Below are 24,068 nucleotides of genomic sequence, written 5' to 3' on the forward strand. Positions count from 1 at the left end.
TCTACGCAACAGAGAGCTGAGCAGCACTTCACTGACATCAAACACGTAAATGTGATCTGCACACGGACAGTTTCACAGCAGCCATCTTCCTTCATTCACCGAACAGCAAATTTGTTCAGTCACTTGTTTGACAAAGGCCAAATGAAAAGTAGTATATTTATGTCATGTGTGTCAAAAAATTTAGAGCTGCATTAAGTTTCAAGAAAGAAACAGTTGGTACAGAGTGTGAATATATTCACAGCTCCAGTAGGATCCACTGACCCAAATGTTCCTTTGTGTTGTCCGGGCTGGAGACCAGAAGGCAAACACGCTCTGAGTGAAACTCCAAAGCGCATTGTTTACTTTTCTTCAGAGCAACCTGTCAGCCTGTCCTCACCCCTGGATGTAAGTTTATTTAAAGTCCCCATCACCTGAGTCACATCGCCTCCTTTGCTGTTTCACTCATTCTTCCCCAGCATCGTCTTGTTTCGGAATTCCTGTACCTGGCAGGTTCCAGGTGAACGAGTAGTCCAGTCTACGGCAAGTCCACACTCAGGAGTCATCCCCATGGCGACTTTCCCGTCTCATAAATGGGCGGGGCCAAGGATCACAATACCTGCTCGTTTCCAAACTCAATGTTTGCACCCGTTATATTGTAAAAATCAATGAATGAATAAATAATGGCGTGTAGTTGGTATGAACAAGTGGTTATGACTTTAATGATTTTACTTATTCAGTTTTACATGTAAAGAATTCTAAATTTGTACACTTTGGTTTCCTCTGATATGTTTCTCTATTTTCCCTACACATTTTGTATTTCCTTACAATTTATGAATTTCATTATGGACACTACTCATTAATACAGCATTCACACATTGTCTAAAATAGTAATTCCTTTTATTGTTATTCACTGCAGTGCAGTGACTGTACCGTCTAGTGATCACAGGACGTCGTTTGATGAAATGGAATAATTTAGTTGGCTGGTTTTTCAGGACCCTGGATACTAATTCATTTCTTTGTCAGAGATTCTTCTTTTTAGGAAATTCTGCTATTGATCTTGAGGCTACAAAACCAATCAGCCTGTTATTATGTACCCGCTGTGTTCAGGGCATTGCTGTGTACAAGCTCTGGGGGTGTTGTGAAACCTCATAAACACTCCCTTAGGAGGTGAATGTGTGTGTGTGTGTGTGTGTGTCTGTGCAGAGAGGGAGGAGCAGGGTAGGTGTTGGATCTTGGGGCAAACGATGGCCATGCTGCTTTTGGTATATCTACAGCTCATGCAGGGGTGTAAGGCATGCATGCATTTGTTGGCATACTTTGCAAGAAGTCAGGACAGTTATATCCTGTTGTTAAGGTAATAGGTGTTTGTTAGTTTTATGATATTAATTAGAATGACTAATTTTTAAGAAAAAATTCTTGGGAAAAATGATGCTATATTTTTTTTTCACTTTGCCTCTCTCTCTTTTCATTGTTTTATTTATTTTTTCTTTTGGAAAACTTCACTGTGGTAGTCTTTTCTGCTGTCTGTTAACCTGTGAGGTTAAGAGCACAGGCCTACACAGTGCAAAGTTTGCTCTTTCTGCCAGTTCTGAAACCAGATGCAAGTTCTAGGAGTTCCCAAAATGACCCTCAGGTTTGATAATTCGACAGAAGGACTCAGTGAGCTCACTGAAAGCTGCTATATTCACAGTCACCTTTGTCACTGGGAAGGATACAAATGAGAACCAGCCGAAGGAAGAGGCACAGAGGGTAGACTCTGAGATGGGTCCGAACTCAGAGCTTCCAGGCATCTTGTCCTCGTGGAGTCATGGACAGTGTCACCTCCTCCCAGCCATGACTTGTGACATATGCACAGCTTACTGCCAACCTGGGAAGCTCATCTGAGCCTCTGTGTCCAGAGATTTTATCGATGTTTCATTACATAAGCATCATGGATTGAATCATTGCCCCATATGGTTGAACTAAGTCTTTACCTGCCCCCGTTCCTGTAGGTTAGACTGAAACCGTGTTGCCTCAGGGCACCCCACTTGAGCAACCTGCTGAATATAAACCATTAGGTGTGGTCCCAGGGACCCACAGTGAATAACAGACACTCCCACCACTCAGCAAATCCCAAGAGTTTAAAGGTCACCTCCTAGGAGCTATACTAGTCTTGGAAATCACATTTCTTACTGAATATTTTTGGATGTGGCTCAGCCATCCTACTTGTGTTTCTGTGCTATTGGATCACATGTTGCTGCACTAAAGAAGAAATCACATCACTTCTTATTTATTTAAGAAACTCACTCCTTAGTTGCACTTCATGTATTTGACTTAATGAGGGAAGGTATATTCATAAGATGCATCACTCAAACTTTGGTAAAACATATACAATGATCAGAAATATTATCCCAAATATCATTTTAGGGGAGTAAACAGTCTGAATATTGGTAATACTTTAAGATTTTTGCTTAATACTTCAAGTCATAATTGCAGTGTTTTGAATCTTACTGAGAGAGTTATGTATAGCAACAGCAAGTCTTTTTTTTAATCTGTTTGCATTCCTAAACATCACAATGATATTCTCTTCCCTTATTCCCATTTTTCCTCATCTTTTAAAATATATATTATTCTAAAAATAAAGAGAAATGTTAGAGACAGAGAAAAGAAACTCTTGTAATGACATGATCATCATTACTTGACTTTATATAGCACTTTACTTTTTAACATCTTTTAGCAAAGGCTAATTGTAGCCATCTTGAAAGTGGCTGACTTAAGTACAAATCTAAAAGAAAAAAGAAATGTGGAAATGCAATTTTAGAAAATTAACTACAGTGTAGTTTTAATTTACATTATGTGTATGGGCTTGGGTGGATGTGTGCAAATATATGAAAGTTGAAGTATGACTGCCAAAATCTATTTGGTATATCAAATATAAAAGGAAGGGGAGGGGGAGGGGTGGAGATAGAAAACAGAAAAACTTCGACTGTATTTAGTACAGTTCATTGCTTTTCAAATGAAAAAAGGTAAAATTCAGGGAGGTCAGCAAATTATTCAAGATTGGCACTACTTAGCTGTCATCTGTAGCTAAGTGTAATGATATACATCTTTCTACAACAAAACAGGGCCCAGTATTTGAAAATGTATTAGTTTTCACATGAATGGATTATCGATTCACTTGCATGATTTTCCAGGTGTGATGATGTCTGGGAATATTTTGTATGTATTATGGCCCCAATTTTTTTTTTTCTATAACCCAGGAAGATCCGTGTCTGATGGTTTTTTCTGTGCATCCAGGTGTGACTCTGGAGTCGGACTCTTGCCTTGACCCGGGGATCCCTGTGAATGGGCATCGGCATGGCAGTCACTTTGGCATCCGGTCCACAGTGACTTTCAGCTGCAATCCAGGCTACACACTGAGTGACGACGAGCCCCTGGTCTGTGAACGGAACCACCAGTGGAACCACGCGTTGCCCAGCTGTGATGGTAGGTGGGGCTCAGCACGGCAGCAAACCAGGAGGACGTGCAGAGAAATTCTTCAAACAGTCTGGGTGGCGTGTATCTTACGGGGTGGTAGGATATGACTGAAGTGGGGCTTCTATTTGAAAGCTTGTACACTTTAAAAATATGGCCATTTAGCACTTGAAGTTTACCTGGCAAATCTTCTCTATGAAGTAGAGCTTCTATTTAGAAATGAAGAACAAAAATTATGGGCTGGCCTTCAATTTCATCCCCAAACACTCAAGCTTGTAGAGCTTAGTGACGCACACACCCTTACCCACGACGTTTATTGAAGACTCTACGTGAGACAGCATCATGAGCATGCATGTTCCACCCTGTCAGACCTGATTTTCCTGTGAACCGGTCCAGGCATCAGACAGCTTGCTCCAGCTCTGCACACCTGGTCTGTGTTGCCTCTGACTCTTCCCTATGGCAGAGCTCTTCCCCAGGGGTGTGGGAAGTCTTTCCTCTGGAGATCCCCCCCGGTGGTTTTGTGTGTGTGTGTGTGTGTGTGTGTGTGTGTATGTGTGTGTGTGAGATACCAGCCACTTCCCCTGTCTGCACAGATCTGCTCTTGGAAATCTCAAAATGAATAACATTCTTGATGATTGTGTGTTACTGTATTACGCAGCTTTACACTATGCAGTTTATAGTTATAATAGCAAGATGGACGAATATGTTACTTGTGATCATTCGCGACAGTGTCAGGGATTTTGCCTTTGGCCATGAATATAACCACGTGGTTCTATTCATGACCAGAGGCCATGAAGAATATACATATATAAATGTATATAAAATATATCTGTTATATATATATAATAGATATTCTTATATATATTTCCATATAAATATTTTATATATATTTCCATTTCCATTACTTTTTATAGACTTTAGGCATTTCCACTCAAAGATGATATATTGATATATTCATGAAAAACCTTGACTTATTTAAAATGATTCCCCCAAAATAACAGGGTTTAATGGGACAATTATGCTTGGCTACAGACCACTCAAGACCTTTGACCTTTGTCACCAGAGTATTAACCCAAAGAACTGGTACTTTGGGAGAAAAACTGCAAAGTGCAGGTGGACAGCACACAGTGGTTGGAGGGTGTCTCAAGAAGAATGAAGAATCCACAAAACCAGGAGAGTGGCACGCTGCCCTCTGGGCAGAAGCAGATGCAGGCGTGTCAGAGGCCACAGCAGGGACGCAACCTGGCGTGCAGCATTGGCTGTGCGAGGCCAGGGGTGAGCCCCGCGGGGCAGGGACCCCATTAGCTGTGCGAGGCCAGGGGTGAGCCCCGCGGGGCAGGGACCCCATTAGCTGTGCGAGGCCAGGGGTGAGCCCCGCGGGGCAGGGACCCCATTAGCTGTGCGAGGCCAGGGGTGAGCCCCGCGGGGCAGGGACCCCTAGGTGCATGTGCAGCATTGGCTGTGCGAGGCCAGGGGTGAGCCCCGCGGGGCAGGGACCCCTAGGTGCACGTGCAGCATTAGCTGTGCGAGGCCAGGGGTGAGCCCCGCAGGGCAGGGACCCCTAGGTGCACGTGCAGCATTAGCTGTGCGAGGCCAGGGGTGAGCCCCGCGGGGCAGGGACCCCTAGGTGCATGTGCCTACTTTCACTTTCCTTAATAGGGATCTGAAAGAGTTCCAGGTTTGTGCAGAAGATGAGCTGAGACATTTTTCTTTTCCTGCCATAGGTTATAATTTTACTGTATCAGCTCCAGTATTTGCCTAGGGAAAATGTTGTAAGAACCCAAATAATTGTCATATTATGTTGACACCACTTTTCTATTTACCAATCTCAAATGAGCTGTTAATATAGAAATATGTATTGTAGCAGGGCAGCCTGTAGAAATGTAGAGGATTGTCAAAAGGTATATTCCTTACTACTCAGCCATAAAAAAGAGTGCAATATTGCTATTTGCAGCAACATCGGTGGACCTAGAGATTGTCATACTAAGTGAAGTATAAGTCAGGCAGAGAAAGAAAATATCATATCACTTATATGTGGAATCTTAAAAATTGATACAAATCAACTTTACAAAACAGAAACAGACTCACAGACATAGAAAACAAACTTAGGGTTACCAAAGGGAAAAGGGGAGGGGCAAGGGATAAATTAGGAGTATGGAACTAACAGATACACACCACTATATATAAAATAGATAAAAAACAAGGGGAAGGATTTACTGTATAGCACAGAGAACTATATTCAATATCTTGTAATAAACCATAATGGAAAAAGAATCTGAAGCTATACACCTGAAACTAACACAGTATTGTAAATCAACTATAGTTAAATCAAAAAATATTTTAAAAGGTATATTCCTAATTCCCCTTATATTCAATTCAATATTTCAACGAAAGAAAGTGGCAGAAATTGCCCAGGTGTACATAGGTGCATAACTGCAACATGGACTGCAAGCCCCTTGGCCCCACGTTTGCCGTACATGAGGATGTATCAGAGCCAACTGCTTCCTCCAGAGCAGGTGAAAAGGGATGAAGACGTGCAGACAGTAGTTATGAGTAAATTATTCTAGGAAGATGTGTCTCCTTACTTGCATTCCTTTTTTATATTAGACCTTAAGTAAACTCTAAAATAATATATCACCTTAATAAATATAGAGAGAACCATAATATTAATGAATCTACCTATAGAAAATATCATACTTTAAACTATTACATAAAGTCCCATGAAATTCAAGAACAGAACAACTTCCTCAGTATCAGAAATGTTATTTGACATTGTCCAGAAGATCTTAACTAAGGCAATAATTTAAGAAAATTATATGAATGATAAATGTTAGAAAGAGAATATAACCATTAGCAATAATAAGGGTTCAGTATGTGACTGCATTCAGGATAAACATAAATCAGTAGATTTCCACAAAGAATATAACACATTAGAAGTATAATAAAATATATATATAGAAAATAAAACCCTAAAAACTGCCAGGAATATATCTAACAAGAAATATGAAGACTTATATTTTTTAAAAATTAGAAATTTATAATATAATACAAAAGAATAACCTAGAAATGGAAATACATATTATGTTTCTACATGGGAAGAATGAAATTTAAGTGTACAGATTTTCTACAAATAGAGTTTAAAGTTCAATCAAATCTATTTAAAATTAATTTGGGTTTTTCATAGAAATTTATAGACATTTAAAAATCTAGAAGGGTAAAGGCTGCAAGCAGCTAAGAAATACATATTTTTAAGAAAGATAAGGAAGGGCTACACCATCTAGTATCAAAGAATACTGAAAATTAATGATTGATTAAAACAATATGAAATCAGTGCAGAAATATACAAACAGATTAACGATACAGCATAGGGATCCTAGTAACGTATCTGTGCCCATATAGGAACTTAATTTATGAAAATTATTCCAAATCAGCGAGAGGGGATGACATATTTAATAAATAATGTTGGTCAAATGGGATATCTGAGTGGGGTTTAAAATGTTAAAAAAGTAAATCAAAGTTACACATTAAAGATAGAAACAAAGATTCAAAACTTAAAATCATTATGTGACAGTAAAATATTAAGACAACCTTTTATTGAATATTTATTTATTTACACAAATATAAGCTCAGTGAGTTTTCCCACAACAGACACATCTGTATAAGATCAAGACCACACAGATCAGTAGATGAACGTGACCAGCACCACAGGAGTCCCCGCCGTGTCCCCTCCCAGTCACTGCCCTACAAAGGCTACTGCTCCCTTGATCCTCTAAAGTTTCTATGTAAAGGAAATCGTACAGGATGTGTAATTTGCTGTGTCCCACTTCTTCCACTCAGTCATACGCTCGTGACATCATCCAAGTCATGACATTTAGCTGCACTTCCTTCATTCTCGTCACCTATGTTTTATTGTATAAATATACCACCATGTTTTATTCCATGATACTCTATGAAATTTGAGTTATTTTGAGCACCTTTTCATGCTTTTTTGGCCAAGGGTATATCCTCCTCCGTGAAACACTTGTTTTTTCCTCCTATTTATACTGGGTCACATACCTTTTCCTTATTGAATTGTAAGCATTGCTTATATATTTGGAGACCACTCCTTTGTTGGATCGATGCATTGTGAATGTTTTCTCTCACTCTGTCTCTGTCTTCCTCCTCTTCTTGATCTCTTTTTTAAAATTTTTAAAATCTTTTTATTGGGGTGTAGTTGCTTTACAATGTTGTGTTAGTTTCTGCTGTACAGCAAAGTGAATCAGTTATATGTATACATATATCCCCTCTTTTTTGGATTTCCTTCCCATTTAGGTCACCACAGAGCATTAAGTAGAGTTCCCTGTGCTATATAGCAGGTTCTCATTAGTTATCTATTTTATACGTATTAGTGTATATATGTCAATCCCTATCTCCCAATTTATCCCACCTCCCCTTTCCCCCCTTGGTGTCCATACATTTGTTCTCTATGTCTGTGTCTCTATTTCTGCCTTGCAAACAGGTTCTTCTGTACCGTTTTTCTAGATTACACATATATGCATTAATATACGATATTTGTTTTTCTCTCTCTGACTTACTTCCCTCTGTATGACAGTCTCTAAGTTATGACCCAGCAATCCCACTACTGGGCATATACCCTGAGAAAACCATAATTCAAAAAGACACATGTGCCCGAATGTTCATTGCAGCACTATTTACAATAGCCAGGTCATGGAAGCAACCTAAATGTCCATCGACAGATGAATGGATAAAGAAGATATGGTACATATATACAGTGGAATATTAGCCATAAAAAGGAATGAAACTGGGTCATTGGTAGAGACGTGGATGGATCTTGGTCTCTTTTTGATGAATAGAATGTTTTCATTTTAAAGTAGTCTAACTGTTCAGTGAATTCATTGGTGGTTGGTGCTTTACAGATAGTGTTTAAGAAGCCTTGCTACCCACAGAGTCATAAAGATATTCTATTGTTTTCTTTCAGAAAACTTTAAAAATTTTAAAGCTTTATTGAGATATAATTAAAATGCTATAAACTGCCTGTTTAATGTGAAAAATTTAATACATTCTGAGATATGTATACATCCATGAAACCATCACTGTGATTAAGAACGTTTTCATCACCCCTGAAAGCAAACACTAATTTTTTAAAAATTTCAAATATATACTTTAAATCCATCTAATTTTTTTGTAAGTTAATATGTAGTGTCTAGATCCATTTTTTTCCCCAGTAGGGCTTTCCAGTTGAGACAATGTTATTTATTGGAAAGATCATACTGTCTCTTCTCTGATGCACTATTTTGTCACACAAGTGACTATATCAGCATGAGTCATTGGTTTTGTCCTTTTGTTTGTCCCTTGAGAAATTTTACTTTTTAATTCTTGGAAAACCTTCTAAAGAAATATAGAAATAATAAACGAAAAACATTTACATTTCACTATATACAAATTAAAAGTTCCATTAAAATTTTTAAAAGGTAAAAGAAAAGGGTCAGATTACAGAAAATAATTGCACTGTCCAGGTAATATGATTCTAAATAACTGTGTCCTGTAAATGAATGAGAGAAGAACAACAACACAAACAAAGCAATAGGTCTATGGGGGAAACACACACATAGGCGATTCACAGAAGTACACAAAAGGTCAAAAAACGGTTTAAAATATGCCCATTCTGACTAGGAATCAGGAAAATGCAAATAAAACACAATAGTTTTCCTCCCTTGTTGGATCTGCAAAAAAAGTAGAAAGGTCATGTTACTCTATTAATATATCATTGTGGGATTAGGAATCTGCATGTTCATTATACACTATTACTAGGAAACTTAAATAATACACTCTTTGAAGGAAAGAAAAAGCAAGTCACAGAACAATGCATGTCGTGTATATGAGCATGTACACATAGGTAATTACAGACACACTCACAGTATATGCATAGAAAGTGACTGGAAATAGACATTCTAAAGTTATAACTATAATGCTTTCCTTTTGGGAGATTAGTAGGCTATCGGGGAGAACGAAGAGAGACTTTTTTAGCTGTCCATTTTATGGTGTTATTTGAATTCTTATTACCTGTTCTATTTTTGTATTAGAACTCTAATAATAAAAAAGTAAATACAATTCATGCTTATGAGTACTAGAGAGTGTCAGAAGGCTACTAGCTACTGGACTAATGAAAAATTTGTAAAACTCGAGAATGTCATAAATATCAGTACTATACCAAAATATTTACCCCTTATTTAGACTTCTTTATTAACAACAGTTGTACTAAGAACACTAAGTATGGTAAGGGCCTAACCCTTAAACTACTTGTGTTATTCACACATAACTGAACATCAATATATCACTTAATCCAAAATTTGTGATGTTAATCATATGAATAATTCTATTGAAATACTTACATTATATACAAACGCATGGCTTCATTGGATGTTATTGTGCAGTTTTAATTGTTCTTTTTGGACTAGAGCTAAAAATGGAATTTAGGAACAGAGCACATATCAGCTGCTCTCGTTTTTACAACTTGAATTTGAGGTAGGCCAGTTGAGCATCTACTAAAATGAGGCTTCTCCAGTAATTTTCATTGCAAACTTTTCAGCCTGAGCTGGAGAGATTGAAAATGTAAAGTCCTCTGATCATGACTCCACCACTCTACAGAGGTGGGAGATGGCGCCTAGTTCATCATAGAAGACACACCAGTCATCAAATTAGCTAGATTCTTGATTTGGTGAAGAAAACTGACAGGTAAAAGTGAGAGTCTTATCCTGACCCATCCGAGATTTTTCATTTTGACTTTGAATGGATTCTTCTCAAAAGAGAACAACATATACATGTTAAAATACTCTCTGTGTATTTTTGATTTAACACTGGCAACTTACTTTGTTTAAAAATTTTAATATCTATCCAAGATTATTTTCTACTTCTGTCTAGCCAGCAACCTGGGCGTTTCATTACCTGAGTCATCCTCATCCTCCAAGACCAGGTTGCCCTCAGCCTTCACCACAATTCTTCTAGAATTGTTCCAGATCACCAGCAGCACTACTAACTTTCCTGACATCCATTTCTCCTTATTTGCAGTTCCATAAAGTTTAACTTTAAAATGTATAATCTAATCTAATCATATATATTCTTAGTTCCTTTGGACTGCTATAACCACATGCTACAGACTGAGGGGCTTATAAACAACAGAATTTATCTCTCACTGTTCTGGATGGTGGTACTCCAAGATCAGGGTGCCAGCATGATTGACTTTTTGGGAGGGCCCTTCTTGGGTTGCAGACAGCCATCTTCTCACTGAGTCATCTCACGGTGGACGGGGCAGGGAAGCTCTGTGGGGCCTCTTTTATCAGGGTACTGATCCCATTAATGAGAGTTCAGCCCTCATGACCTGATCACATCAGAGGCCCCATCCCTGATACCATCACATCAGGCTTTAGGATTTCAATGTGAGTTTTGGGGATACAAACATTCAGACCATAGTACATACATATATACACATGCGCATTTAATCATTTAATACAGTCTTCTCAGTTTAAATTCAAGCTCCTAGAGAATAGGAATTGAAGAACTCATCTAAAATACAACCCTTGGGCTGGGATTCCAGTGATGAGTAGAAGTTCCCAAAGTAGCCAACATGCGAAGAGGCATTCTAGGCAGAGGAAATGAGCAAACTCACCTGAGTTGATTGACATAGAACATTCTGCAAATTCCTGCAGGGTTAGTGAAGGAGAGTGAATGGAAAATGAATAGAATGATCAGAAGGAAATTATCTAGGAGAAATGGTGTGGCAACAGACTGAAAAGGGCCTTGTGTGCTTTGCAGATATCTGAGATGCTATATATTTGTTTTCCATAGAAAATGCATTTTATCTTGTGCATTTTATCTATTATTGTCTCCCAGTTTAAATTTATGTAAATTTGGAGTTTAACCTCTCTAATGAGATTGGTAACATAAACTATTTGCTTTGCTTATGCTTCATTGGAACCTATCTCAGCTAATAATAAATGTTTGATAAAAAGCTATTAATAAATCTGCAAATTTTGGGAGATTTTAGAGTTTGATACGAGAGTTTTAGTCAGTCATGGTTGACTGTTTTCATTTAACCTTAAGAACTGTTTTTGTTGCCTTTGCAAATCATAAGCAATCTCTTAAACCCCATGGGTTTTTATTGTGACAAATGATACATCAATAGGATATTTAAACCTTGAAAAATTCATAGCTCTCAGAAAGGAAAGAAGAAATCAGAATTATAATATTTCATATCACCCTGGGAAAAGGTAAACTCTATCAATATCTCTCACATCATAGCATTGCTGCATTTTTTTCTATTTATGCTTTAGATACTCAGGGTTTGAAGAAGCAAAGTGAACATTGCAATAAATTGACCTCCTTTTATTTGGTGAAAGACAAATGCAAGGAAAATTTTGGAAAAATTTCTTCATGAAATAAATATTTTTTTAAACTCTTTACCCTTTCCACAAGTATTTATTGGAAAACTACTGTATTTGTAGGCACACAGTTGACAAGTTCATAATCTATTAGAATAGACAGAAGAAAGACTTATTTTTTAAATCATCCAATGAAGTAAGTGCTTTATTAGACTCAGGAAAAATGATTGAGAATAAAGAGATAAAAAATTTGGAATCTTGAAAGGCTTGGAAGGCAGCTTTCCTGATGCATCTTTAATAATAAGGTTGAGAGGAAAGAAGAGATTGAAAGTGAAGAAATAGTAAGAATCGGGCATAAAGGCATAAAGACGGCCTGGAGGATTTGGAGGATAGAAATTTATTTGCTGAGAGTAGATGCTGATCAAAGGTAGTTCAGAGGCCTTTCATGCTAGTCCTGTGAGCACGGCCCCGATTCTGTGGGTGAGAGATTTGAGACTGCCCTGTGCTGTGTTCCCACAGGGGGGCCCCAGGGCTTTCTTTGAGGTGGAACCGAGGACAGTGGCAGGGCTGCTTCAACTGAACAGCTCTGATTATCCCCGTCTTTTATTGTAGGGTTCCCTGTAAGAGTTCTTTTGAGGAAAGGATTCCAGTATAAATGAATGAATGAATAAAATCAATGACTTCTGTAGGGCGTGGGGAGTCCACGAATAATTTGAAATGGAAAGTAACCCCATTAAGTTTTTGCTTTAAATAGAACTTTATAGTAGTTTAAGGAAGTAATGGCGAAAGAGAAAAGAAACAAATCCGACAGTGTACCGACCATATGCTTTCTCGTGTTAATCTCTTCAAGGAAGAGACACGAGTAAGGGAGCAGGAAATCAGTTAGACAAAAATGACCCGAAACACGCCAGTTACAGGGCGTTCCACAAGTGAGGAGTGGATGGAGGCGTCATCGTGGAGATACGGGTGGTGGGGGGGAGGGAAGGGACCCAAGGGTTTCATTCTGAGATACTTAGCAAGCTGTCGGTAATTCCACTGCGTTTGAGAAGAAGTCAGGGCCGGAAGCGTGAGTCTGAAAGCCGCCAGGTGTCAGGTTAGAGCAGGTGCCGCGGGGGCAGCTAGTGTTTTCCAGGGAGAGGAGAATCCGCCACGCTTGGCTCCTCCGCCTGGCCTGCACCGTCGCCTCCGCGAGGAGGAGACAAGCGCTGATGGTACAGCCAAGCGCCTCAGCTCTTGCCTTCCTCCAGTGCAGGCAGCGCAGACCTTTACAAATCAACTATTAAAGCCACGTTGTTGGTTCTTGGAAACAATGACTGACCTGTTTGCAAACTTGAATTCATTGGAAGACTTTGTGCAGGATCCGAGAAGGTGACGGGGGAGGATGGGAATGACAGAAGTTGATAACTACAGAATCCATAGTGCGAGGGCTTTACTTAACAGACCACTAGGAACCCAAGGACCTTACAGTAAATTGGCAGCCACTGCCCTGTCACAGAGCAAACTGTTAACACTGGGCTGACTCTGACCGTCTACCTTCCCTCCATCCTTTCATGGCTTACTCAGTGTTCATCATTCTGGGAGTGGACAACTGCGGGGCCGTGTGTCCATCACTTTGCTGCTTCACCAGCCTTACCGTACTCTCATCACCTAGACTGCCTTTGAGTTTAGAGAACAAGATTCTTGTTCTTAGAATAAGTCATCCTTCGCTATATTTTTATAAATTTTTTGCCTTGCCCACTAGAAAGTAAACTTTTGAAAAACAGGGACTTGTCTGTCTTATTCATAAGAATATCCCAGGTTTTAGTCTTTTTATCTACACCTGCATTCACAGTGTTGATGATCTCATCTTTCTACCCCTTGGTCAGATCTCTCTCATGGGATTGAGACTTATATCCAATTGCAACACCAGCCATTCTACATGGATGTCTAGTAGGCATCGAGCTTGTGTATCGAAAACTGAACTGATTTACTTTCAAAACCTGATTCTCCCAAAGATTTTCTGCATCTTCAGTTTTTCACACTTAGCCTTAAAACCTCACAATCATCCCCAAATCTTCCTTTTTCTTCATGGCACCTACATCTCACTGACAAGAAAATCCTATTGGCTCTACCTTCCAAATATGGCCAGGTTCTGACCACTTCCCACCACCTCTGCTGCTGACGTTCTGGTCCAGAATCTTGTCTGTTTCACTCTCTGACGCCCAACCACATCCTCACACAGCAGCCTAGCGCTCAGGCTGAAGTCCGAGTTGGCCCGAGTCATCCTCTGTGCAGGAGCCTCGGGTGGTCCTTCATCTCACTGAGACACATGCCAAGGCCTGGACGGGATCTGCCCCTTTAAACCTGACTCCCCTGAGCCCTTCATCCTTACCCTCCTAGACCCGTCGCCCTCCCCCCAACCCAGTAACCCACTCTAGCTCTGGGCCTTTGTCTTTGCTGTTCCCTCTCCCCCCAAGTTTTTCCCCAGATTATCAAGTACTTCCTTCTTCTGTCTCAAGTCCTTCTTCACAGGCCACTTCCTCAGTAAGGCTTCCCCCCAACCCCGTTTATGCTGCCCCCAACTCCACACCCATCTTAGAATATCCCGTTCTTCTTTCCTTCTTAGATTTCTTCTCTGGCATGCATCATCTTCCAACATGGTATAGAATCAGCTCTTCATATTATATTCTCTCTTCTTCAACTGGAATGTATACTCTGCCAGGGCAGAGACTTTTGTCTATTTTGCTCATAAATAGTGGGTGCTCAGTAACTATTTGTTGAATAAATTAATTTTAAATGCTATGTTACCATTTTCATAAGATGAATCAATGTAATTTTAAGATGCGAACACTTTAAACTGTTAAATTATTCTAGAACTCATTTTAAAAGTTTCTATTTTTTTTAAAAATTTTTTTAGATTTATTAATTTATTGATTGATTGCTATGTTGGGTCTTCGTTTCTGTGCAAGGGCTTTCTCTAGTTGCGGCAAGCGGGGGCCACTCTTCATTGCGGTGCGCGGGCCTCTCACTACCGTGGCCTCTCTTGTTGCGGAGCACAGGCTCCAGACACGCAGGCTCAGTAGTTGTGGCTCACGGGCCAAGTTGCTCCGCGGCATGTGGGATCGTCCCAGACCAGGGCTCGAACCCGTGCCCCCTGCATTGGCAGGCAGACTCTCAACCACAGCGCCACCAGGGAAGCCCTAAAAGTTTCTATTTTGCTAATTTTTACCTAACTCTTCCCATTTGGTTTGCATATTCAGAGATATTATCTGTTTCCTTGAAATTACACACTGACTGAGGATGATGAGAAATATCACGTCTTCTACAAATTAGCTAATTCTTTTGCAAGTATTATTCGTGGACCTAGCTTTTATGACACACGGTTCAGGATGTTCATATTGCAGCAGATCCTTGAACGATGCAGGGGTTAGGGGCCCAGAGGACCTGGAGACTGAATCACAGCTGAACCTGAGTCACCTTTCCTGCCCCCAGCCTCCCCCTGTGCTGATTCCATCAGCTTTGATTCCTTTTCAGTTCAGCTCTAACATTCTGGAAAGCTTGATAGGCCTTAAGATATGAAAGAAAAGACAAACATCCACTATTCAAATGTTTGCAAAATTAAGGCATATAGAATTTATTCAAATTTTAAATTATTGATATATTAAAGCTCTAATAATAATTATCATTAGCTAACGCCTTGGGTATTTGATACATATGGGGCCCTGTAAATTGTGTTCTACAAAGGCAATCATTATAAACACCTACCCTAAGACATGGCTTTTATCACTATTTTCACTTTCAAGATAAGACACCTGTAAAGGAGGGAGGGCAAGCCACTTGCCAAAGGTCACAGAGCCAGAGACGCATCAGCATCTCAACACACTGCTTTCCGACATCAGGGTCTGAGCACTTAAACCTCCATATTGCACTGATTCCCTAAATGTCGTGACTTTCCCCTTCGAGTGATTATGTATAACTTTCTTTTTCTTCCTTCAAAAATGAGTCTCTGAGGCATATTGAAAAAGCCATATATTGATGTAGGGGATTTAAACTTAATGAAGTGCTACTGAGAAGACCAGCAGCTCTAGAGAAATGGAATCAATAAGGTATAGATAGAGCTGCAGATATAGATATATAGATAGATTTATTATAAGGAATTGGCTCACGTGATTATAGAGGCTTTCAAGTCCCAAGATCTGTAGTCAGCCAGTTGGGGCCCAGGGAGGCCAATGGTGTAAATTCCAGTTTGAAGTCCAGCAGCCTCAAGACTCAGAATGAGCGGATGCTTCAGTTCTAGTCTGAAGAAAGGAGTGAAGATGAGGCCCCAGTTTGAAAGCCATCAGGCAAGATGTGTTCCATCTTAGTTTTGAGATGTTCAGCCTTTTTGACCTCTTCAGGCCTTCAACCTATTGGACGAGGCCCACCCCCATTGGGGAGGGCAACTTGCTCTACTCAGTCCACCTGTTCCAGTGTTCATCTCACCCAGGAGCATCCTCACAGACATGCCCAGAATAATGTCAGATCAAACGTCTGGGCATCCTGTGGCCCAGTCAAGTTGACACATAAAATTAACCGTCATAGGAGGGTTCTTCTTCAGCTGTTTTACCTTACTCTGTCTGATTTTTCCAGGTTTTGTACTGTTCAGGAGACTGTATATCAACTGGCATATTTCAAGTAAAATAAAGTTGTTGTTTCGTTTTATTTTACATGGAGGTGATCTTAAATATTCTTTCAGTCCTTGTGCAAATTAAATGTCACTTTAAAAGTATTTTGTGTAGCAATCATTGTGAGACTTTAATACTACAATGATATTTCCTTATTATTTTAAGCCCTCTGTGGAGGATACATCCATGGAAAGAGTGGAACAGTTCTTTCTCCTGGGTTTCCAGATTTTTACCCAAACTCTCTAAACTGTACATGGACCATTGAGGTGTCTCATGGAAAGGGTAAGGATATTACATAGATTTCAAATATACAAAATAATTAACTAGATACAAACATGGGAACAAAGAAAAAAATATTCATGTGTGAACAAGTAAGATAACTAATTTCCTCATGTATATTTTGATTGCTAATTTTGATTTTTAATAAGATTTTAGAAGAAAAATGGTCTTTAAATTATTGGTGCTTTCAAGCAAAAGTAGATTTCTTGTTTTATTCTCTATTGATCGGATAACTTGAATTTATGCTTGTGAACATAAGCTTGAAAATTAGGTGTAATGATAAGGAAAAGAGGCATGCATTAAATAAAATATGACTAGTGCTTAAATAAAGGGAAATAAGAAATTATCTAAGCTTCTCATTTCTATGATAAATACAGGATACATTTTTATACTTGGCTTGTGTTCTAAGTGTACCCAGTATTATTACATATAATGAATAATTTATCTTCACATAATCCAGTGTTGATTTATGGATTAGATTTCATTATCCTCATTTTATAAACAAGTGGAGTGAAAACCAGAAACATTTGAATTTTGTGTCAGAAATACAGTTTATAGACATTGGATTTGGGACTATACTGTGAGTCTTTTTTGTATGAGTAAACTTGTCATTTTCAAGAAGATAATTTGGAATTTTCCTCACATAAACATTATGTAGATTTTGTCTTTCCACTTAAATTTGAGCTCAACTTAATGTTAAATTGACATGTTTTATTATATACACTATCTTACACTCTGCCTTCATGAATGCATGTTAAGAAGAACTTGGCCTTGAAGGAAATTAAGAATAAACAAATAATGAGCAACCAAGGTTTTGTCATCCTGAAAATAAGTATTTGTATTAAAAAGGACCTAGTCATGGTTAAATTTATTCATTATGTATAGGAATTCAGAAATAATACTTTGTGGGTGTAGTTACAATGAGAACACATGCACAAAGGATCACATAAAACTATCATTTCAAAATGGTCTTCGCTCACTTGTGTAAGTTTCAATATTAGACCTCCAAGCCTAGATTTTCTAAAGGACACATGTTTACTATAAATGGGAAAGTGATCTGGTCCTTCGCTCCTCAGGGACAAATGCTTTCCCTGAGGGGCTGCACGCAGTCCATTGTGACCCTCCTGCCGAGTTTTATTATGCATTTATATCTGGACCTGTCGATATAGCTGTCTCTATGTCCCTGTGTCTAACCTTTATCTATATCTGTACTTACATATGCTGAAGCATTTGTTTTTGCTGTTTATTCCTTCTTCTACCCATTCTCTGTATTTTTCTTTCAAACTTCAAAATTAAGGTTGCATTTTAAATTATCTTTTGATTCAAGACTTTTATGTCTCTAAGCCCAGAAGAAATTCTTTTCCCCAACTGTTAACTCTGCCAATGCCCCCCTTTCTCCCTCTCTCTGTCTCTCTCTCATCTCTCTCTTTCTGTCTCTCTCTCACTACCTCCATCTCTCTGTCTCTCAGGGGTTCAGATGATCTTCCACACCTTCCACCTGGAGAGCTCCCACGACTACTTACTCATCACAGAGGACGGGAGTTTCTCGGAGCCAGTGGCCAGGCTCACAGGGTCGGTGCTGCCGCACACCATTAAGGCAGGTTTGTTTGGAAACTTCACCGCCCAGCTTCGGTTTATATCAGACTTTTCCATTTCCTACGAGGGCTTCAATATCACATTTTCAGGTATGTTGGGGTCTTCTCTGGCAATACTTGTACTGTTTGTGTGAGCAAGTGTGTGTGTGGGTGTGTGGGTGTGTGTGTTTACACGTAAACGGCTGACCAGTGAGAAGCTCTAGTTGGGTGGAGGAGGAGTTGAGATGCAAGGGCAGCTGCCTGGCATCCACAAGACACCATGCCTCACATCGATTGTAAATTCTCATCCCCCCAAATTTGCTAATATCACTATCTCTTCAGTCTCTCTTGTCATCAGTTCTATCAAAATCTCTGAGGAAGCTGTCCTTATTGGGAAACATACTCAGAATTAGCTGTGGTCTGATTATTTTGAATCCTACCTTCTAGGAGACGCCACACTTGTACTGAGAACCACCATAAGAGTGAAAAAAAGTATGAACACACGCAGTCGAGGGTGAGCTTCTTGTTGACTTTAATGCCATCATACATGGCAGCAAAATGATATTCCAAAATTAAGAAACATTTTCACTTTTAATTATAAAACATAGATAATATTTGTGAGGGATTTATGTTTCAGGCATTATTTGTATGGGTTAAATTGTTTAATTTGAATGATGCTAACAATGGTATTAAGATATTTTTACAGATGAGAAAAAACATTACAGACAGCTAAATGGTCAAACATGTGGGAGAAAAATGTAATCACATAAGCAAGCAATGTTCAGTAAGCATCGTTGTCAGATCTCCTGCAGAGTCTCAGATACACCCCCAGCCAACAGAGGGAATCACTACTCTAAGATTACTGATGGGTGTAAGCAATTATATTAATTTTCATTTTTGTATCTGATGTTTTGGAAAAGAAAGCATTTTCCCACTTCATGCTTCACTGCGCAGAGCTAATGTAATTTTCATAAGGTGGTTACTGAGTCCCATAATCACAAGTGAATCTTCTACTTTTATGTTCCGGTTAATTCCTCAATAACTTTTGATGCCACTAATCAGATTCATTGTTAAAATATCTGAGTACTTATTTATCCCCTGTTCTGAGGCTAAAACTCTTGGTAGAAGGGTTTCTGTGTTCCTCATTCACATCAAGACAGTTCCATTCCCATATCTTACACAAAATAGGAATTAAGTTGTCAATAATTACTTACTAAATATTGCATGATAGTTAACAATATATAAAATGAAATACTGTCTTTTTTTAGCTTTATTGAAGTATCATTGTAAAATCGAAATATTCTTTTAAAAAAAAAGACTTCTTAGGGATTTTAAGATGCTCTGAATCATTTTATACTCCCTGTAATTATGACCAATTGCCATTTATCTTAATCTGACTTTGTTGATTTTTCCTGATATCTCACTGCATTAATGGAGCTTTCCAGATGGGCTTAGATTACTTGATTTCTTGGAAATTGGCCGTAATCAATGGTAATCATGAAATTGGCCACTTTTTATATCAAAGACTTAAATCTTCCTAACGCTAATACCTAAATCCCTCTCTCTATATATACTCTCCCCGGGTGGATCTCAGTTAGTACCACTATGAGACTGGCACTCCACTCTGTTCTTATTTTCATCGTGATCCAAAATGAATTTAAGCAGAACACTCCAAAGAAAGAAAATGGCAGTGATGCAAGCCTGTGGATTTGGTCCACAGATATTTCTCATGAGTCTATGCAATTTCTATCTGTTTATTTTTTATTTTTTAATTTTTGGCTGCATTGGGTCTTCGTTGCTGCACGTGGGCTTTCTCTAGTTGCGGCGAGCGGGGGCTACTCTTCCTTGCAGTGCACAGGCTTCTCATTGCGGTGGCTTCTCTTGTTGCGGAGCACAGGCTCTAGGTGCGTGGGCTTCAGTAGTTGTGGCACGTGGGCTCAGTAGTTGTGGCTCACAGGCTGTAGAGCACAGGCTCAGTAGTTGTGGCACGCAGGCTCAGTAGTTGTGGCGCACAGGCTTAGTTGCTCCGCAGCATGTGGGATCTTCCTGGGCCAGGGCTCAAACCTGTGTCCCCTGCATTGGCAGGCGGATTCTTAACCACTGCACCACCAGGGAAGCCCTTTCTCTCTGTTTTGTACCATCTCTTTCTTAATTCCATGACTCCCAGCACACAGCTACGAGCTACACAGCTACAAGGAGTCTTTTGATTACAAAAGTCAGAGTGCAACTCTGAAACTGACTCCTTTCGTAAACTCCCTAAAAAACAAGCAAGCAAACAACAGAAACAACAAAACACACTTTTCTGGGTCTTTGTAGCTCTTTGGGGCAGTTTTAAAATATTTTTGAATATTAAGACTAAACTGGCAACACTTTGTGAACATGCGGAACAATTCATTTGGTCACAACCAGTAGAAGACAATCTATACAGCTTGCACAAGGAATCGCTTTCATCAAGACTGTGTCACACACATGCTCAGACAGTCTTTTTAAAGACAAAACACACCTTTGATTGCAAAGCTGATTCTAAAGGAAACGTATTCTTTAGATATGCTAAAGGAATCATTTCATCTGCAGGCATGTTGCCTTGAAACTGGGCTGCGAACAATTGCCAGTGACACTAACACAATGGAGTTTATTCTTTGTGCCCAAATAAGTGACCACTTTATTATGTAATTGAAGCATTTACCCTTCTGGAGACTTTTCGGATATTTGTACAAAATCAGTATGCTGTTATATCTGGATTTTTTTCCTTGTTAGTCCAGTTTATTTCTGTCTTTTCTAGAAGGTTTATTAAAGGGTCATTTCTCAGTTATGGCTCCCAGTCAGTGTCCCCGTAGATACTAATGGAAATATTGGGGGAAAGGGCTCCTTATTCAAGTATGTTTAGGTCGAGCCGCCCACCCTCCCTGCTCTATCTTGAGTGTCCGCTACTGACTGTTCTCTGTGTACACTTACTATTCCAGCCTTCCTTCTCCATGCCTCCTATGATACTACTTTTTGAATGCCAACTTTCTGTGAATTCACATAGTTTCCTGGTCATTCTCTTCAAAAGATGAGAATCTGGACAACTTAGTGCCTTTACAGATGTGGTTTCCTCTTCATTCAAAACCCTTCTTCAGGGACTTCCCTGGTGGCATAGTGGACAAGACTCCACGCTCCCAATGCAGGGGCCCCAAGTTTGATCCCTGGTCAGGGAACTAGATCCCACATGCGTGCTGCAACTAAGAGTTCACATGCCACAACTAAGGAGCCCGCCTGCCGCAACTAAGACCCCACGCAACCAAATAAATAAATGTTAAAAAAAAAACCCTTTTTCATTCCTCACCAGGCAAAACTCCACCCAGATCAAGCACTGTCTGTTGCTCACAGTCTTCTCCCTCTTCCTTAAGCAGAATTTTTTTCCTCCTACCTTCCCATAACACTATTTATATACCAAAATTGTGTATTTTCCAACATTATTTTTCCATGTTTGTCTCCTTCACTGTACAGTGAAGATCTATTCACGTGTCTTCTCCCGTTGTTGCATCATCAGTGCCTGGGAAAGAGTGCAGAGTGCTCATTCTTTTATTTATTTATTTATTTTTAATTCAGTGAGTGTTTGCTGAGCACCTACAAGGTACCAAGAATTATTCTAGGCCCTGGAGACACAGTAGGGAATAAAACAAAGGGCCTGCCTTCATAGAGCCTGTAATCCAGTGGGGGAGATAGTAATGGGGGATGCTATCAGAAAGAATAAAATGGTGAAGGAGTTAAAAGATGCTGACGTGTAGAGAGTTGCCACGGTAGGTCTATCTGATAAGCTGACGCTTGATTTCAAAGAAGTGAAAGAGTAGGCCAGGCTGATATAGGGGACGTGGTCCTCAGAAGAAGGAAGGGCAGCAGTGGGAGTGTGCGGGCAAGTTTAGGGTTAAAGAAGCAGGTCGCTGTGGTCAGAGTCCGGTAATTGAGACGGTCATATAAGTACCTTGGCTGTGAATTGTGTTATGCAAAGCCATTGGAAGGATTTGAACAGGGATGGACATGATCTGACCTTTTTCAAAACTCATTCTAAGTAACGTCCAACGTTAACACAGGATCTTAGGTAAGATGCTGTTACACAGTAAGCCCCACAGGAGACAGCAGAAGCTGAGGCTGCGGGGTTGGTGCTGGAGTGAAGTGGACCAGGTCAGCTGGGATCGAATGTGTCTGAAATACAGACGGGGTCAAGGTCATCGTCTCTGTGAATGAGGATGCCACGCTTCATGTGGCAGACACGGGGACTGAAGCAGGTTTGGGAGGAAAAATATAAAATTTTGCTTTGGGAAATTGTAGGTATATATCCAGGAGGGGTTGTCAAGAGTCTTGAGTTCACAGAGAGAGTCAAGTCAGGAAAAAAAAATTGAAGTTCATCAATAAATAGACAAAATTTAAAGACGTGGGGCTGGGTAAGCTGGGAAATGAGTGTAGCTGCACAGAAAGAAGGTACTAGGTTTAAGCTGGGGCAGGACATTTTGGTGCAAAGATGAGGAGGATTCAAATCATGGACTGAGAAGGTGGGACCCTGAGCTAGGAGGAGAGAAAGGATAACCCTTCAAGGAGGAAGAGGGCTTCCACTGTCTAAGTAGGAGGAGGAGCAAGGCTTGGTGAGTGGGCTCACAAGTGGAGGTCGCGGTGGCTCTGGTTTGGAAGGGAGCCTGGCTGGTGGGTGGAGAGGGACTGGGAAGAGGTAACATGAAAATAGAACATGGAACGCTTCTGAAGAGCTGGTGCCGAAGGGGCCCAACCAGGCGCCGTGGCTGTGGTCATTGTGAGGTCATGAGAGTGGTTTTTATTCAGTGGATTGGTGTGTCGCGTTCTTAGAATGGGCCCTGGAGCACATGTTTGTGTGCTCATGGGAGTGAGACTAGAGAATTGATGAAGACAAACAGAGTAAGTTCTATGAACAAAATCTTTGAGTCAGGGAACTTGGAATCCTGAGGGCAATACATTTTTCTTCTGCTGGATGACTAACTGGAAACGTATGCTGTGCAAATACACACTGTGTAATAGCCCATAAGTGACAATTGATACAAGAGGACCTTTATATGACCTTGTGTGGGAGGATGGAACTAATCCACACCTCTGATCTCACGGTGTTGGATCAGGCTTCCTATTTCAGTAGGTATTTTTCAGAGGACATCAGTAGAAATATGAAATAAAAATATACACAAAGAACCATACAATTACAGTGTTTTTCTCTGTAATACAATAGATCTAGCATAAATAATATCAAACTATTCTCTTATTTGGCAAGAGTTTTCAATTGCTTTTAAAGAAATGACAGCAAAGATGTGATTCGAGTTGAGAGTATACAGTATATTAGGAGGAGAATGACTTCTGTCAGATGAAGATAAAGTTCCCTGGATTGTGACAGCTTTATTTTACTATTTCCTAGAAAGTCTACCATTATGTTTTGGTATGACAAATATTTGTTGAGTTGAATTAAATGATATTACCTTTTTTTTTTTCCTTGCTGGGTCATACTAAAAATAGGTCAAATTAATGAGTGTATCTCCAGAGTGGTGAGAGTAGTTTGAATATGTTAGGGATCCAGAATAGATTTTTTATCTAAATGAAAAACAGGATAAAGACAATGTAGAAAGCGTGGAGCTCACATGTTGACCAATAAGTTGGGTGAGATGAGGGAAAAATTGGAGCAGAGATTTCCTCTTCATACGGGGTTGGGATGCCAGTGATGAAACTTGTGGATGATGGGAATAGAAAAGATGAATTAAAATTGAGAA

At 39.7% G+C, this 24,068-nt stretch overlaps 1 protein-coding gene across 1 annotated transcript in view; it reads left to right on the forward strand.

Annotated features, from left to right (window-relative positions):
- Window positions 1-24,068, forward strand: part of CSMD1 (CUB and Sushi multiple domains 1) — a 1,818,880-nt gene that overhangs the window by 1,492,945 nt on the left and 301,867 nt on the right. Inside the window, exons 18-20 of the mRNA XM_061177359.1 lie at window positions 3,256-3,444; window positions 16,619-16,735; window positions 18,202-18,417. Coding sequence (XP_061033342.1) covers window positions 3,256-3,444; window positions 16,619-16,735; window positions 18,202-18,417 — 522 coding nt within the window. The remainder of the gene's footprint in view (window positions 1-3,255; window positions 3,445-16,618; window positions 16,736-18,201; window positions 18,418-24,068) is intronic.

The sequence above is a fragment of the Eubalaena glacialis genome, chromosome 20 (genome assembly GCF_028564815.1).
Source record: "Eubalaena glacialis isolate mEubGla1 chromosome 20, mEubGla1.1.hap2.+ XY, whole genome shotgun sequence".
NCBI lineage: Eukaryota > Metazoa > Chordata > Mammalia > Artiodactyla > Balaenidae > Eubalaena > Eubalaena glacialis.